General features: G+C 43.1%; 1 protein-coding gene and 1 pseudogene across 1 annotated transcript in view; both read left to right on the top strand.

Moving 5' to 3' along the window:
- Nucleotides 1–4682: 4682 nt before the first annotated feature.
- The window catches only part of NRG2 (neuregulin 2), a 163291-nt gene continuing 149558 nt past the window's right edge, over nucleotides 4683–18415 (top strand). The window contains exon 1 of the mRNA XM_006923329.2: nucleotides 4683–5418. Within this exon, the coding sequence (XP_006923391.1) occupies nucleotides 4683–5418 (736 nt within the window). The remainder of the gene's footprint in view (nucleotides 5419–18415) is intronic.
- LOC112471962 lies at nucleotides 8699–8816 on the top strand (annotated as a pseudogene).

Genomic DNA, 18415 nt, shown 5'->3' on the forward strand with positions numbered 1-18415 from the left:
TACTACATGGTATCATTTATATGTGGAAACTAAAAAAAAAAAAGTCAGACTCATAGAATGGAACAGAATAGAATGGTGGTAGTCAGGGGCTGGGGAGAGGGGGAAAGGAGAGAGGTTGCTTAAAGTGTACAAACTTTCAGTTATAAAATGAATAATCTCTTAGGATCTAATGTATAACATAGTGACTATAGTCAATAGCAATGTATTGTATAACTGAAATTTGCTAAGAGAGTAGAACTTAAGTGTTTTCACACACACACAAAAAGATAAATATATGAGGTGATGGATGTATTAACTCAAGTGTAGGAATCCTTTCATAATGAATCTCAAATTATCACCTTGTATACTATAAATATATTGCACTTTTGTCAATTATATCTTAATAAGGCTAGAAAACTTCAAATAAATGAGGGGGGACCCTAAAAGTTGAGCTTGAGTTTGTGATAAATCATGGCCCCATCAATAGTTTTGTGATCTTGGAAAAGTCACTTAAATTCTTTCATGTCTCAATTTTTCTCATCTTTTTGTAAAATTATGCTTATACCACTTGGTCCCCAGTGTTATAAATTTCAAATAATCTGACATTGGTGGAAGTAATTTGGAGAGGTTACAGACCTCTCAGATGACAATGAAAATGAGGCCAAGAGATGCTTCTCACTCAGAGATGTGGTGATGGTGTGCACAAAGCACATGCTTTGGCAATGGGCAAGCCTAAATGGGAACCCCCGAGTCTGCCTGTCATTTGGGCATTATTAAATCTCTATAAGTCTCTTCAATTTGTAAAATGCAAAGTTGTTGAGGAATAGAAATATAGACATGAAACTCTTGACACACAATGGGCCATTAATATATGGTGGCTATTATTTTTATTATTAATTATTGAATTATGATGAGGAGTTAACAGGTTCAGAATATCAAGCTTTATTTTCTTAGATATGCATACTAACTCACTTTCATCCCCAGGAATTAGGCTGTCATAGGAAACCAAATATCCCCCTCTTCTATACTAAATGGCTGAGGCTAATTCTGGAAGCTTGTCCTCACACATATCTTACCTTGTGGAAAACTGGGCAGGTACCTTTCTTTCCTTTAGAAGTCTTTGCCTAAGTCCCCGCCTTCTATGGCCATAGAAATCCTTATAGAATTAGGATTTCAAAACTTACCTTTGCAGTCTAAAGAGGATAAAATTATAGTGAAAAAATTCCCAACCCTTTTTAGTATGAGAATCTCATTTTAAGCTAAGAAAATTTCAAAGAATCCTATATAAATAATAGTTCTATTTTAAGTAGCTTTTGATTGAGGAAAATACATAATAACATTTCAGCAACAGTAAAAATGTAGAGGATCCCCTCTTAAATATTTTTTGAATAGATAGTATCTGAACTTGATCAAAATTCATGAGGTACAAAAGGGAATGCCATGAAAAGTATCTTTTTGCACCCCACTCTTCAGTTATCCAGTGCCCTTCCCAGAGCCAACTATTGTTTTAATTTCTGCTTGTCATTTCAAAGGTAATCTATGTTCTATAAATATTTATGTATTTATCCTTTAAAAAAAGACAAAATTGTAGCATATATTGCCATTCTTCTTCACTCTGATTCAGTCTTCTTCATATTAAAGTGTCTTGTTGTACTTAAAATAGATATGTGAAAAAATATGTATTTTTATTCATCACAGTGGCATCTACTACTGAAAAGTTGCATCATATTTTTTTAATATACAGAAAGTCTTAGTCCACAGTAACTATATACCACTTAGAGATTCTCAGCTCTTAGATTGGGAACCACTGATATAAGTAAAATATCAACATTAATTTTGGCCCTAATTCTGCACCAGGTATTGTTCTAAGCACATTACACTTATCTCACAAAGTCTACATCCCTCAGACCCTACTAGTCTCAGTGTAAATGTTATCTCCTCAAAGAAGTCCTCCCTTATCCAAGTAGACCTACCCTCTCCCCTTTCCATTATTTCTTATCATTTCATCCTGTTTATTTCCTTCAAGACATGTAGCACTCTAAGTAATTTAGTTACCTATTCATCTACCTGTTTACTGTTGTCTTCCCAGCTAGAGTATGAGCTTTGAGAGCAGAGACAGGGTGAATTTGGCTCACTGCAGTCTACCTAGTTACCAGTACTGTGCCTCTGTGCTTGGCACAGAGGATCCATTCAATTGGATGTTTACTGAATACAAACATATTGAGCAAAAAACTTTATGAGGTAGACCCTCTTATTACCTCCATTATACAAATGAGGAAACTGAGGCCTAGAGGGTGGAATAGACTCATTCCAAAGTTAATAAGTTATAAAATTGGTTTGAAACCCCGCTCTGCTTGACCCCAAAGCACAAGCTCTTCCCTCACTACTTTGGCCTCAGAAACAGAAGACTGAATACAGTCCTGGCTGTGTGTGATCTTGAGAAAAAGTTCCCTTTTCTCACTGAGACTGTTTCTTCCACTGAAAAATGAGAGGGTGGAGTTAGTTATCTTCTTTATAGTGATGTTCTGTGATGTATGAGATCTGTGATCTATGAAATGAAAATGGGGACAATGAAGGGGTCAACAAGATGGGCTGCGCCTTTAAGTGAGTTGATTTTCTGTTCACTGAAGATTTGCTGATCCTTATTCTATGCCAGGCACTGTGTTGGATCTCCTATCAAATAGAGATCCAAAGACTAACAGGACATAGTCCCCACCATTAAGGTGCCTGGTCTAATGGGTCAAATGCAGCCCCATTAACAGCTGCTTGGAGTACAGTATAGGTCAGTGCAGCAATGTGTCTGAGACACACGGTAATACAGAAGAGAAAGAGATTAATTCCATCGTGTATGTGTATGGTGGTGGGAATGCAAGAGAGGAATGAGGTATAATGCTGAGCTGAGCCTTGGAGAAAGAATTGTTTTCTAGGTGGACAATGTAGAGGTGAGGCTTCCTGGATATAAGAGACATTATGTGCAGAAGCACACCAAGAAACAGGACAACTTGCCAAGGATTGCTAGGGTAGGTGGTTGGAGCCCAGAGTATGGGAATCCACGAAGAGTCATGCTGAAGAGCTTGGACCTTACTCCTTAGAGCAGTGGCAGGGGCAAACCATGTTTACAGTTTGTTTTGAGAAAGATGACTCTGGCAGTTGGTAGGACTGGAGGAGGGTGATGGGGCAGGTGTGGAGACCAGCTGGGAGGCTTTGGCCTAGGTGAGAGATGATGAGTACTTGGACTTACAGTATTCACCGCGGAGTTGGAAAGGTGCTAGATAAATCGGAGTTGTTTTTCAATGTAAAGCCAAAGGACTTGGTGATTAATTAGATGAGGGAGAATAAGATGAGACTAAGGGATTTATGGGAATGAATTGGGGGCCAAGTATAAAATGGTGCATTAATAATTACAGGGAATTTGGAATGGGGTGGGAGAAATAATGCTGCTGGCTTTGGGTATGTTAAATTTAAGGTGTCTCTTAGACAGCCAGGAGGAAAGGTCTAGCTCCTTCTTTCCTTTTCAGAATAGCAGTCTTAGCCTAACTCAAACATCCTTGGGCCAGTTTCCTGCCAGGCCCAGTCAGGGATAAAATTCTCCATCCACATCCTTCAAGCATATAAGCTGGGTATTGAAAACTCTCTGGATCCTTATTAATATGAGAGGAATGGGTCGTGAATTGCTTTTTAAAATCAGATGCTGGCTCCGATATAGCAAACTCTCCTGCCTCTTGTAAGCACCAGACTTTTCAAAAGAAACCATTTCCTGTGGAGAAGCTTCTGGCCTGACAGGCTCTGCTCTCAGGTTAACTCCCAAGAAGCCCCCACCTCCTTTGGGAGCGACTTTTTAAAAATTGAGATTGCAACCTGGTCCCGCCTGGCGGTTGGGAAGAGCCCAGAGTCTTGGGACTAGACCCTCTCTCAACCACTACCCCTGGGTAGGTGTCCTTAATGCCGAGACAAGACCCCACGTAGCCCCAACTCTTCCCATATTGACAGGACTGGGATCCTTCCCCACTCAGCTCGAATCTCCAGCGCTCACCTGGCAGTGTCAGGGCCGAGCACGTGGGCTCGATTAAGGGTCAGCTTCTAGGGTCCTCGCAGGGAAAGGGACAACCCAGGAGGCGGAGGCTGGACACCCAACCGCCCCCCTCCCCTCCACCTCCAACAGCGGCAATCTCTCTGGCTGCTGCCAGTGGTGGCCAAAGGTAGGGGCACGCCCTTGTCCCACTCCTGTGTTCACAAGACGGTGCAAGAATCCGTTATCTCTACTCCGCCTCCTCGTCACGCACTACCCCACTGTCATGCGGATAAAACACCAGAGCAAAGGGTAGGACGGCCCTTCTCGTGCCCCTGCGGGCCCTGAAGCTGGGCCCTAAAGCAGTGCAGTCCCAAGCTTCTCCTGCAGAAGCCGCGCTCCTCACTCGGTCCGGAGGTAGAGGGGGCGCGAGAGAGCAAGTGGGCGGGCGTCCCATCCTCCGCATCCTCCTCCAGGTCCTGGCGCGCAGGGTGCGAGCGCTGCGCGGCTCCGCGCTGCGCATCGCGGCCCACTTGCCTCCTGCCCCCTGCCCTAGCTGGGCCACCTCCCCGGGCCGCCGGTGGAGGGCTACGAGGCGCTAACGTTACGCTGTTTCCGGTTTTCCAGCAGGCTCTGTTTCCCCTCCCAAGGCGGCGGCGGCGGAGCGGCGGAGCCCCCCAAATGGCCTGGCCAGATGCGGCAGGTTTGCTGCTCAGCGCTGCCGCCGCCGCCAGTGGAGAAGGCTCGGTGCAGCAGCAACAGCGACAGCAGCAGCAGCAGCAGCAGCGGCAGCAGCAGCAGCAGCAGCAGCAGCAGCGAGAGAAGCAGCAGCAGCAGCAGCGGCAGCGAGAGCAGCAGCAGCAGCAGCAGGAGCAGCAGCAGCAGCTACAGCAGCATCTCTCGTCCCGCTGCGCCCCCAGAGCTGCGGCCGCCGCAACAACCGCAGCCCCGCAGCCCCGCAGCCCCGAGAGCCGCCGCCCGCTCTCGAGCCGCAGCTGCCGGCGGCATGAGGCGCGACCCGGCCCCCGGCTTCTCCATGCTGCTCTTCGGTGTGTCGCTTGCCTGCTACTCGCCTAGCCTCAAGTCGGTGCAGGACCAGGCTTACAAGGCACCCGTGGTGGTGGAGGGTAAGGTACAGGGACTGGCTCCAGCCGGCGGCTCCAGCGCCAACAGCACCCGCGAGCCGCCCGCCTCCGGTCGGGTGGCGCTGGTGAAGGTGCTGGACAAGTGGCCGCTCCGGAGCGGGGGGCTGCAGCGCGAGCAGGTGATCAGCGTGGGCTCCTGTGCGCCGCTCGAAAGGAACCAGCGCTACATCTTTTTCCTGGAGCCCACGGAGCAGCCCTTAGTCTTTAAGACGGCCTTTGCCCCCCTCGACACCAACGGCAAAAACCTCAAGAAAGAGGTGGGCAAGATCCTGTGCACTGACTGCGGTGAGTCGCCCCCTCCCTCTGCTGGGGAAAGGGGGGAGGGGCGGGCTAGTGGAGAATGGGGGCGGGGAGGGGAGGTGCTGCAGGTGCCCAGGCCTGGCAGCGCCGGGCCGCTGGGGGTGGAGCCGCCCCTGGGCAGGGCGCCTGGCACGGGTGGGTGAGGGGGTTGAGGTTGGGAAGGAGGATCAGGCTCAAAGTGTGCCAGGGGTGGGAGGCAGGGGGAGGCTCTGGCCTGTGCCGGCAGGGATCTGCGGCTGATATATGGCATGTGGGGCTGGAAAGCTGCCATCATAGCCCAGTAGCGGCAGGAAAAACAGCGAGGTCGGGGTGGTGCTGGCCAGAGGCTCGGTGAGTCAGGAGTGACCCTCGGAGGCCTTGCCCGCTCTGCTCCCACGGGCCTGCCTTGCCCAGGCTGGCAGGGTCTGCAGGAGCAGCTGAGCAGACTACTAGGATATGAAGGCCTCCGCTTACAAGTTCTCCTAGGGAATGATGGCCCCCGCCCCCTCCTTCCTCTCCTGGGCTCCCGGCTCTGCTCATCCACACCGCTGGCGCAGGCAGAGTTGGACTTTTTCTGCTACTGTTTTCCGTCCTCCATGTGGCTCAGGTTTTTTTTCTCCATCGTGATTTTCTTAATCGTGAATGCCTGCTTAGTGGGTAGTACAGTCTCTCTTAACCTCCGGGACTAGTGAGCAGACACCTCTCTGGGCCGTTTCTGGAAGATCTTACTCGGTCTGTTGATGGTGATGACGATGAAATAGAGTAACTTCTGCTGACTGCTGTAAGTTCAGCTCTGACATCTTACTGGAAGGATGTGTTGACTGCATCTCTTATCTTCATGATGTTGGGTGCTGCACAGGAATGCAGGTGATGAGAAACAAAACACCAAAATCTGTAGATCTATGCAGCTGGGAATGGAGGTCTCTCTTGTCAAAAGTCAAAGAAATGTCAGTTTAAGAGCTTTTTCTTCTTGTCCCCGAATCCAGTAGTTACTTCTATGGCAGGCATTTCAAGCCAAATTGTCCTCAGATTGGAGTATTTGTTAAGCTTGTCTTGTGCTTATTCATACTGGTGTTTCATTTTGTCCCAACTAAGGCTGTATTTGGCGCTTGTGCTGTGACTCTGAGCTGTGTAGTCACTGAATTGTAATAGATGTCCTGGGCTGTCATAGAACTTGGTATTCTGGGTAGTGCAAGGAGGCATTGAGTAGCAAAGAATGTAGAACAGCTCAGGAAGTTTTGCTGCCTTCGTCTTTCTAAATCAATGCTTTTGACTTTTGGAAGCTTCCCTACTCCCCCCTCCCTACTACCACCCTGTCCTTCAAGAGACAAATTTTAGCTTAGTGGTGGGAGTGTATCTAGGCATTATGTTCGATTGCGCTCACTTTAATCAAAAGAATCTTGCAGTGTCTTAAGAAGTGAGAAACGTTTGGTAATAACAGCAGTTTCCCTCTCTGACATTGTTCTGAGGAATATTGTTGACTGTTCTTCAGTGTTGGTTTTATGCTCTGAAATGTTTTATGATGACAAGTTGAGACCAGTTAAGAATTTCTAATTTTTTATTCTGCTAAGTATTTTATCTGAGATCCCTTGGGGAGCTGTGGAACTGCATTGTGCAGTAGGAAATAGATAGTAAAAACATTTATTGAACCTTGTCCAAGGACGGCTTCTGTTTTGGATTTTGGTGAGTTGCTCCTGAATATGCACAGAGCACATTGCCACATAATCCCTAGTCTGTCTACTGAGACCGAATGGTCATTGTCAGATAACCCCATAGAGTAATTGGCTCCTCTGCTCCCAGCTCCTCCCTTCCCATCAATTACACCTTGTTTGCCTTAGTGAGCATTTAAGAGTTTAATTGTTGAATGTGGAGATCATGAAAAATTTTGGGGTCAGAAATATGATCTGCTTTTAGGTTATGGTCACCTCATATGATTAAAATAGCATGTGTAGTATAGCTCTCAAAAAGATCAATTTAGGACTGCAATCACTACTAAAGAGAAGGCCCTCACACATCACAAATTATCAAGGAGCAGCACTAGTATGGAAGTAAACATTTTAGAACATAAAAATATTTGCTTTGAATTGATAGTACATAGATACATGTCAATTTAGCGGTTTATGTAAGAGGAATAGAAATTAAAAGACATGTTTGCAAGGAGAAACTTGTAGAACTGGTGATAATATGACAGAAGAGCATAAACTGCATTTTCTCGTTTTCTACTATGTGGTTAAAGAAAAACATGCACTGGTAATGGTATATTAAATAAGGAAACAAAATCATCCTAACTAACCACAACACCTTCCTTGTGTTCGGCAGGAAATAACTAACAAACTCATTTTCTGTTTTCTATCTCCAAAGAAAGCCCTCTGGGCTACAGGATCATTGGGAATCGTTTCTCCTTGGAGCAGATTTGCCCGTTGCAAAATAGGGAAACTGGCACTTGGAAACTGTCATCATGGCAGTTATATTGAGCAACTGTGGCTGAATTGTTACTTTGTTTAGCCAGTTTCAGCTTTGAGTGTGTCTGGGTTCTCAAAGGTGTGGTTCTTAGGAGATGATCTAGAAAGTCGTGTTTGGTGGGCCAGGACTTTGAGACAACTTACCATATAGAGGGATATATTGTACTTAAAAGTTGGCACATCCCTCAGTAGCATCAACGCAAAAGGGTCATACTGGACCCCTTCTAAAAGGTCCTCATAAATGGCTAATTTCACTGCAGCTGTGAAATGTTGACTGGAAGCCTGTGAAGTTCTAGAATAGCGCTGCCTGCCAGAGGGGCATTTTTATAGAACTCATGTGCTTCATTCATCCAAAATGACCACCTCTGGTGATAAAGAGTTGAGTAAAATCTTTGCATTTCTAAGAAGATTGCATACATGGAGGGGTTTTCTGTGCCTTTTGTAGAGAGGAAAAATAAAAAGTATTCTCAGAGATTAGCAACTCTGTACAATGGTATAAAAGCATCCTCTTCTGCCAATAGTCCTACATTTTTGACAATGGTTGCATATATTTTGGTATAACCACACCCTATTTTGTTGCTTTCATATACACACACATATATATATGTATATATGTATATATGAATATAGGTATATATGTATATATGAATATATATGTATATATGTGTATATATATATGGTTTTAAGCTGTTATCTTATTGAATAGACACAGTAGATAGCATTTTCAAAAAGAAAGATCATTCATTCATTTTTTGGGGGGACTTTCTGATTCAAAGTTTTTTTCCAAAGTATAGTGTATTTTGTTTTTAAAGACAGAGAAGATGGTCTACAGCCATACTACCTGAATGCACCCGATCTTGTCTGATATCAGAAGCTAAGCAGGGTCGGGCCTGGTTAGTACTTGGATGGGAGACCACCTAGGAATACCAGGTGCTGTAGGTGTTAAAAAAATAATAATAATAAATAAAGACAGAAAAAGATATATTCCTGGGGGACTTTACATTTGTTAGGATCATTTTTAATTAATGTGACACCTAGATTCACACAGCAGAGAAAGGTGTTCACAAAATTCAGTATAGCAAAAGCGACTGCATATTTTAAAAATGCTGTTTATTTAAAGATTCTTTTCTTCCCCAGCCAGCTGGAAACCCAGCTGTGCTGCAGCTTGAAGATGGGAAAGTGAAACTAGATTAGAAACTGACCAGTCCTAGTGGTGAGGGCAAAGCTTGGTTACAGATTTAGGGGCAGAATTACCATCATAATGTCATTATTTCTTTCAGTGGGTGCTTTCCTCAGCTGGCTGAGATTCTTGGGGGCAGGAACCATGTCTTATCTTTGAGATCTTGTTTCTCCTCACCTGCTCCCAGTGTTTGATGCTGTACCTGGCTCATAGTGAGACTCTCCTAAATGTCTTTTGAATGGATGAAGTCGAGTGAAGTTTTTTAAAAAGCCTCCAGATTAATACTAAAACAATCTTAACTCTAGATCTGTGACACCAAGTCTTGTGCTGCTGAAAAGCTGAGTTTGATGATAGCCTTTACCTGTGCTGTGAGAACCTTTCTTCAGAAGGAGTCGTTATCAGCTGGAGTACTTAACCACAAAGTGCTTAATCATTGCGCTGATTGGCGTTAATGGGATTTGAGCAGTGGAGAAGAAAGGTCTTGCTAGAGAAGAAAGACCCTCTTTTTTAGAGGATAGATTACCACTCTCCCAACCTCAGCTTTAAACAACAATAAGACAACTATCAGTTTGAATTAACAAATAGTTTGGAAGCTACAAAGAATGGTATATTAACTAACTAGGTGACTAACTTCCTCTTGGTCCCAATCCTCTTTACCATCTTTTATTATCGAGGACATTTTAAATTTATTTCCTAATAGCAAATACGTCAAGTTAGTTTTTTTCTTTATAAAACTTTACTTATATTTTTGAAGACATAACACATTTATACGGCCCAAAATTCAGAAAGTACATAAGACTATAAGGTGAAAAGAATTCCTCTCACCCCTGTCCTCAGCTACCCAGCTCTTAGGGCGATTGTAAAATAACATATCCTTGAAATGTGTATTTCTCTAAAAGCAAAATGTTTTTCAAAGTAGTCTTACATATTTTTTTCTTAACAGACGGAGAATGTTAATTTCGCCATTAAGGTAATTTTATGGTAAATTCTTCTCAAGTAATACATATAATTTTTAACCTAGCCTAACCAGGACCTTACCTCACAAATATAACCCTAAGGTCAGGAGTGAAAATACTAACCTACTTCTCAGGTATTTTGCCATTTAGATGTTTTCCATGACAATGAATTTTGTGAGTGAATCTTAATTGGGATGCTCAACGGAGAGATCCAAAGGATTGTCACTGAGCTTCAGGGGCTGCAGCTCTGCCCATATAGCAGTTCCTACTATTTCACGCTCTTGCTGATGTCACCAGAGCATCCACGTGGGAAATCACAGGATTCCATATATGAAAAGAGAACGCTCCACAGTACATGATTGCTTTGATTTTCAACCAGAAGCCAAAGACCCCAGTTGCTGATGAAGAGGTTGATTTTGACCATATTCCTGTACAGCTGGTATGTTTCACGGGGAATTGGCCCATTGGATACTAGTATGAAGTACTGTGTTTAAAGTAACTGATTTGAACATAGCGTTAAAATGTCAGAGGATCAGGGAATGCCATTTGGATAAGTCTGGGAAAAGCAAATACGCAGATCTAAACAGTGGGATGTCTTCACTCGCTAAATCCTGTTGGCTTAGTGGCATGTGGCAGTTGTGAACATTGATTGGAAAAGGAAGGATGATGTCAGTATTGATGAAGTCTTCCCTGTGCAGTTTTCAAGCACTTGTTCATGAGTTTTTCTTTTCAAGGTCTAAAGTGTTGTTAACTATAATTTATACCAAAGGTCAAAGAAATTGCCCCCCAAATTTTGAGTTTGGTTGGGTGTATGTGAAAAGAAGACTTTTGTCTTACTTGTTTCTAGTAAATTAACCCTCTTCTCCCATTTTACTGATTGGAATTTGTACATAAAATACATCCAGTTTATGAATTTCAGGAGGTCATATAGGGAACTCTTTAGAAAACTGGGGAAAGTAGATGAATTGACTGATGAAAGTGTTAAATTGTGACAAGTTTGAAAACATGTCTCTTATGTGAAATGGAAGTAGAGTCCTTTAAAAACAACAGTGCACATGGATGAATCTTGGTGAGCTAGAGCTCCATGGAGGGCTTAGCAACTGAAGCAAACCAGGAGGGTGATTAAAAGGCATTAGGATGACATCAAAGAGGACATGCTGTACCCAGGCTAAGAGCTGGAAAGCTTTTGCCAACCTGGAGTCAAAAGACAGATTCACACTAACTGAAATCACTTGCTGCTAATCAGCGGTGATGTTTTTGTTAATTATGAAATGAGGTTAACTTAAGGGGCCTTCTTTCTCTGGCTAGTTGCTGCTGGCAGAGTGTGGCATACAAGCTCCTTTCTAAGTAACGTCCCCTTCCCGCTTTGTACATGAAGTGAAATCCAAATAGTCTCTCCAGGGACCTTCTCTGGGACAGAGCCTGTTAGCTCTTCTCTGTCCTTCTGCTCTGGACCTGATTGTGCTGCTTGCCTCCTGGGGTGGGGCTGGAGGTGGTTAACATTCCGTTTACCCTTGCAGATGTTTCCAGAGTGGTTGAGGCATAGGTATCCTCGGGGTTTCTGTATTCTACCACCAACATACCCCCCAAGATGTGATGTTCAGCTTACTTTTTATTTTCCCTTCAGAAACCGAATCCTAAATGATTCTCTTTTTCCTTCACAGATTTCCTGTCCTGTGCTGAGGACATTGGCTTCCCCCTAGAAATTACAGGTAAATATTTGCCCTTAATTGAGAAAAATCACCTTATTTCTTCATTTAAAACATAAACTGTCAGTTGGGAAACACTGTTATTATATACACCTTTATTAGTTCATCCTCTTTAAAGGAGGTTGATTGTTTTTAGAAAAGAAAATGTCTCACTCTATCACATCTTTATGACAGGTTTGAATTTTTAAAACAAAAATCTGCTTAAAGAGGAAAAATGATAGATTCATAAAATCAAATTATTCCCTCCTCGATCTGTTTATGCAGACTGAGGATCTGTCTTTGTCCTTTAGGCTGGGATGTTTTACTTGGTCTTGATCTTGATCTTGGTCCAACTAACAGAAGCCAAGCTGAACTAACATTCCTTAGAACTGAATGTTCACCACATGGCTAAATACCTGGTCCAGCCTATAGGAAAGTCAGAACATCATCAATTCGATTGTGACAGGGATGCAATTTGGATTCCCAAAGGTCATACTACTAAAAAAGCTTTCTTTCAATCTTATCTTTCAAATGTTTGCTTCAGCCAATATTTGAATATGTGCTCTGTGTCAAGAACTAGGAACCTTAGAGAAGTTGCATCAGACACAGTCCTTGTCATCAAGGAGCTTACAGTCTAGCAGTACAAAGAACAGTCGTTCAATCCAGAATATGATGAATACCATAAGATGTAGCAACATAGTGCTTTTGGGAGAAAGAGAAAAGTCATCAAGGGATGATTATATCTGTTTAGAGGAGTAAAGAAAGTTTCTTGGAGTAGTTTGAGATGGGATTTTAACAGAGATAGCTGAGATGGGGGTTGTTTAGGGATAGAGAGAGATGAAATTAATTGATTAAATTGATTCTATGCAGAGAGCAGCGTTCTCAGTAGTAGAGAGATATGTTTGTAGTACACAAAATAACCAGGACGAAGGAGAAATGGGCAAGTATTCCTCATTTTTTTTCTTATTCTTGGAGTGTTAGTATTTATGGACTGTATCACTTATCTGACACTTAACCATTTAATGCCATGCATTGTTAATTATCTTTTGTGGGGTCAGTATCTTATCTCCTTCACCTGCCTGTAAGATCTTTGGGGGCAGTAATTTAAAATATAGTTAAATAAATAGTTGATTAATGGCTATTGCCAAGAAAGAAGGGAGTGAGTGAGCCCTTTTGCTTTCTCTACTGACCACTTAAGTCCTAGACAAATTTCAAGTTTCCTCAAATGACAGCCCAGGCTAAGGGACAGACCAACCATGGAAAGCATCTTCAGACATTTTGATAAAGGGCAGAATTTTGCTTCTCAGTTATGTTTCAGTTCAGTTTTATTTTTCTTGATAGTCCTTATCTTCATTTTCTGGCAAGTAATTCTCTCTTCTCACGTTTTAGAATTATGTCTAGATGGTTTTCCTCATGCTCGTCAATATTTGGCTTGTGTTTCCTTTCTGTCTTAGTTGGCATTCTGCAAATTCTCGTTTCACTTGCCACTTGAGCTTTTTGGATAGTCCCTATTCCAGTATCTCACTGGAATGTCCACTTAGATTCTGTTACTCTGGCCTGTTCATGTGTCAAGCTTAATAGCTTAGGAGGTAAAAGGTATGACCAGGTGTCTTCTGTAGTAAGCTGCGGTCACAGATTAGGAGTGCTTATATATTTTTGCCTAGTAGGCAGCTTGGGGGCTTCTGGGGGCCAGTACTGGTTCTTAGATCCTTTTTTTTTTTTCTCCTAAAAGTGTAGGGAGTGGGAACCAAATATTTCTTCATGTCTCTCTTTCGGCATATTCACTCTTCCACCATTTCTTTGAGATGAGGCATTTTCTGCCACGTCTGCTTGACAGAAGTATTGGGTGGGGGTTAGGGGGGCTCTCTTTTAGCTAAGAGCTCCTAAGGAGCTCCTACTCTTAGTTTGTTTCCTTTTCATAGTCTATTCTTATGGGTTTTATTTCTGACACCCTCTTACCTGGGCTCCACCCCTTCTACCTTATCCCACCATGCTCCCCACCTTCCTACTTACGCCTGCCGTTGTACTTGCTTGTGTCATAAATGTAACAGCCATTCCTCAGCCCCCATTCCCAAGAACGAGAATTGTTTCCAGAAATTTCTAGTACAAAGTTTCCAACACTCCCTTGGACTTTAGGTTTGATGGACCTAGTGGGAAGGTAGCAACAAGGCCTGGCATAGTTATCTCTGAGAATGGAACCGCATCCGACAAGTCTGGCTAAATTTCTCTTAGGTCCAGTTCTTTTGGACAAAATGGTTGTTTTGTTTTGTTTTGTTTTCCAAGAAAGCCTCTCCCATACTTCCAGGTCTCATTTTCAAAAGGGAATGCTTTTTCTAAAAAGGCCTGTAACATTCACTAGCCTCTTAGTGACATGTACGTTAAATTATCTTGACCCCAATTACTGACGGTAATCCTTTTCAGATGGCACCTCTGGGGCTCAGCCCAGGGGATTCAGACAGGTACTGAGAAGATACTAGGATGTGGAGCCAGGTAGTATCATACTCTGGGCAAAGCAAGACAGCACCACCTCCAAGAGAAACTCCTTGCTGCTGGGGAAGAATCTAACTTGTAGGCTGAAGGGAGGCACATGGGTGGCCCCAGATTGTGAGGGAGCGTGCTGTCTTAGTTGCTCATTATGTAAATTATCTGAGTAGGTTCCCACTGTGCGTGGTATGCACTCAGCTAATGGAGGGCAAATGGGAGCTGAAGCTGAGACTGGTTCCCTTGGGAATACTGTTTTTTACCTCTGCTGGTTTTACCCCAGCTTCTGCCTTTGCCCACACACAATGTGGGGCCTGTGCTTCTCCTGTGTGGTGTCACAGCCTCAGGACCTCTGACAAATGGTCTGCCGTAGGCCCAGAGTTTGTTGTACAGAGGAAGAGTTAAAGACATCAGTTCTAGATTAGTTCTGTGGAGGGGTCACTCGAAACCTGAGTGTTGAGAGCTGTATCTAAAAGAAAGCATCACGTCGATAAAGGGTCTCAATGAGTTTGATGGTCTTCATTGGGCCAAGGTCATGAACCGTATCTTTTTAAAGTAAATACAAGAGCTTACTTTTTATCCTCTCTGAAGTTAAATAACAGCCTAATGCTTCCAGGGTAGGGATGAGTGTGTCATTGTAAGAGGAAGAATAGAAAAGGGCAGTAGTGCCGCTCTGTCCACATGACTCAGAGTAATCTAGCAGACATTACTCTCTGTTCTATGGTTCAAAGATTCCTTTCCTTGGAAGAGTTTGTTACTGACAGCTGTGGGTTTTGGGGAGGGGTCTCATGGCTGGCTTGCAGTTGATCTGGTCACCCTTAAAGATTGAAGCTGGTCTATGGATCCTGCTGTGGGTAGTTGTAGTGCTCCTTCTTTCTCCTCCCTCTTCCTTTGCAGATCATTCCATCCCTGCCTTATAAAAAGTACAGTTCCTAAGGGATTGTCTTGCTTCTCTTCTCAATTTATGTAATATGTTTTGAAGTGTCAACTATACATAGCATAGTGGTTAAGGCTGCATGCTCTGGAGCCAACTTGGAAGGGTGAATCTTGACTCTCTGACTTATTAGCTCTATAACCTTGGGCAAATTAATTAACCACTTTGTGCCTCAGGTTCTCCAACTGTAAAATGGGGCTAATAATAGCACCCACTTCATATCACTGTGATAAGGATTCCGTGAGTCACTCCACGTAAAGTGCTTAGTAAAGCGCTCAGAACAGTGTCTGCTTGTAGGAAACATTCAACACAGTAGCTGCAATTACTGTTATTGTCATGTCTGTTGTTGGTGGAAAGAGAATGGCTTTGGATTCTATTATTAAAATCCTGACTCTGCTCCTTCCTAGCTATGCGAACTTGGAAAAATTCCCTTAATCTTTTTGAGTCCCAGTTCCTAATTGCCGGTGGCATATTGTTTTAGTGATCTATGGCTGCAAAACAAATGCAGTGAGTTCAAAAGCAACAATTACTAGTTATTATCTCTCACAGTTCTAGAGATTGACTGGGCTCAACTAGGAGGTTTAGCATCTTTCGTGTATTTCCAGTCAGGTAGTGGCTGAGCAGTCAAACAGTAACTGAGACTGGGTCATTTCTACATTTCCTCTTTGACATGTCTAGCAGTTGATGCTGACTGGTTCTCCTCCAGGAGTTTAGCTGGGGCTGAGGGCCAGGGACCTTGCCTGGGTTTCCTCACACAATGGTGGCAAGGTCCATCCCAGGAGAGGGCCAGGCCAAAGCTATATTGCCTTATATGATCCATCCTCAAAAGTCACTAGCGTTACTTCCACCACATTCTGTTTGTTAGAAGAGAGTTACTAAAGCCTGAGTGGGCTCAATGGGAGCAGAATTAGACTTCACCTCTTGGTGGAAAGATGGTCAAAGAATTGGTGGACATGTATCAAAACCATTACAGTCTGCCTTCTGGTCAGAAATCATTTATTTTTCTCATACATGAAAAATATACTCATCCTTACCCAAGATCCTCCTTCCTCAAAAAGTCTCATCTGTTATGGCTGGCTCAGGCTCAGGAGCCAGGCTGTTCTTATCTAAATGAGGTTTAGGTGTACACATGAGGCCTTGAGTAGAGCAACTCCAGTGTGCTGTTTCTCTTGACCTGAGAAGTGAACTAAAGAGATAAGTTATTGGCCTCCAGCCTCAATGCTAAAATAGATATAGGGTAACTGCTATAGATGCCCCTTTTTAAAAATTGGTTAATAAACATTTTTAAATGACTTTATTTTTATTTTACTTACCTTAAATTTTGAAATAAATTTAGACATACAAGAAAGTTGCAAAAATAATACAAAGACTCCCCTTTGCCCAGGTTCCCCAAATTATACAACCATGTAAAATGATCAAAGCCAGGAAATTAACAGTATCAATGCAATACTATTAAACTAATGTATAGACCTTTTTCAAATCTTGCCATTTGTCTTACTAATGGCCTTTCGTTAGTCCAGTATCCAATCTAGAATCTCACATCACCTTTAGTTGTCATGTCTCATTAGTCTGCTTCCTGGGGTATATGTGCCCATTTAGAAAGAGGGGAGCTAGCAGTCACTAGTCTGTAGCATTTCTGAAATCCAGCCTGGCACGTGAACAGGCTCAGTCCTAACTTCCTGGGAATGATTCTCCACTGTTCTTGGTTCTACCCTATGGACTATTCAGGCCTGTGAATTATTCTTCCTTTTTCATAAAATGTAGCCTGTGTTTGCAGCTAAGTAGTTTTCTCAGTGTTCTAGGTTCTTTCAGGTTATGGTCAGTCAGGTGTGGCCACAAGAGGAGACAGGAGAGGATCAAAAAACAAACAAACAAACAAGTTTACTCACAGGTCCTACAGAAGGGGTCACTGCATGCTGCATAGAGGGTTCTTTCAGGTTATGGTCAGTGAGGTGTGGCCACAAGAGGAGACACGAGAGGATCAAAAAACAAACAAACAGACAAACAAACAAACAAACAAGGTCCTACAGAAGGGGTCACTGCATGCTGCATAGAGTCACAGGAGAAGTGCCAGGTTCTGATCAAGTGGCAGAAGACAGAAAAGAGGGAAAACATTAGGTCATAGTCTTTATTGGGGTTTCCCTGGGGAAGGCAAAGCAGGGCAGGGTGACAAATTAGGATTGGCTTGTTTGAATAATTTTGGTGGGCTCTAAACTATAGAGGTGGTCCCTGGTGGCCTGATACCTGCTCCTGGGATGATTAACGGACAGATTAGAGGAGGTGTGGCGGCTCTGGATTGGTTGGTTTGCATATCAAAGGCATGCTCCTGGCTGAGTCCTTTGTTGTCTCTAAGAATTGGCTAGCCCTGAGGGGGAGTCTCTCCCCAGCCAGAAAGGGTTTTTTAAGATGTGAAAACATCATAATATATAGAAAATAAAAACTATATATAATACACTCAACTCCTGCTTCCTACTTGTAGAATTTGGGGGTTCAGAGTCTTTTTTTCATTTTTGTACTGCTTGACCCTTTTGGTCTAAGCTGGCAGTGTTCCTGCTAGGATACTTCTTTTCAAAAATTTGTGATTTGCCTATGAATTTTATCAGGGTTTATTACCTTGGACAAAAGCCGCACACTCAAATCTTATCAAAATAAGCTCTTCTCTACCTTGGGCTCCCTGTAAAGGGCTGTGGACAATACCCTTCAAATTCCTGGAATCTCCATTACTTAATGAGAGGGACCTGGGAGGCACCTCCTTAGGATCCTTAGAGGGCCCTTTGTCTGTGTCAAAGATTCTTTGAGGCATTGCCTTTGATCTTTCTGAGGTCTTAACAAAGGATACAACCCAAATATCTCAGAATGAGCTCATTATCTTCTCCTTACCATAGTCTATTCTGCCTAGGACACCATCTTAGATAACAACATCAGTCTAGTCTTCCTAGCCATTAGAAACCTCAAAATCATCTTTGGTTCTTTTCTCGCCTTCATCCTCTGTATGTAGGACACTGTCAAGTCATGACGGTTTTTACTACAGCAAAACCTCCTCAATCCAATGCTTTTCATTCACAATGCTCTAGTTGGGTACTTAAATCTCACCTAGACTGCTATAGTAGCTGCTGGTGAAATTCCCTGTTTTTCAGAGTCTCTGCTCTCTTGCATCTATAGTCTATTGCTAGAATTAGCTATCCAGAACAAAATAATTATCTCTTCCCACCCCAGAAATCTTCCATAGCTTCTTATTATCTGTAGAATAGAGTGAAAACTCCTTCACGTGGCATGCAAGTCCTTCCACAGTTCGACCCTTG

The sequence above is a fragment of the Pteropus alecto genome, unplaced genomic scaffold (assembly GCF_000325575.1).
Source record: "Pteropus alecto unplaced genomic scaffold, ASM32557v1 scaffold78, whole genome shotgun sequence".
In the NCBI taxonomy this organism is placed as follows: Eukaryota; Metazoa; Chordata; class Mammalia; order Chiroptera; family Pteropodidae; genus Pteropus; species Pteropus alecto.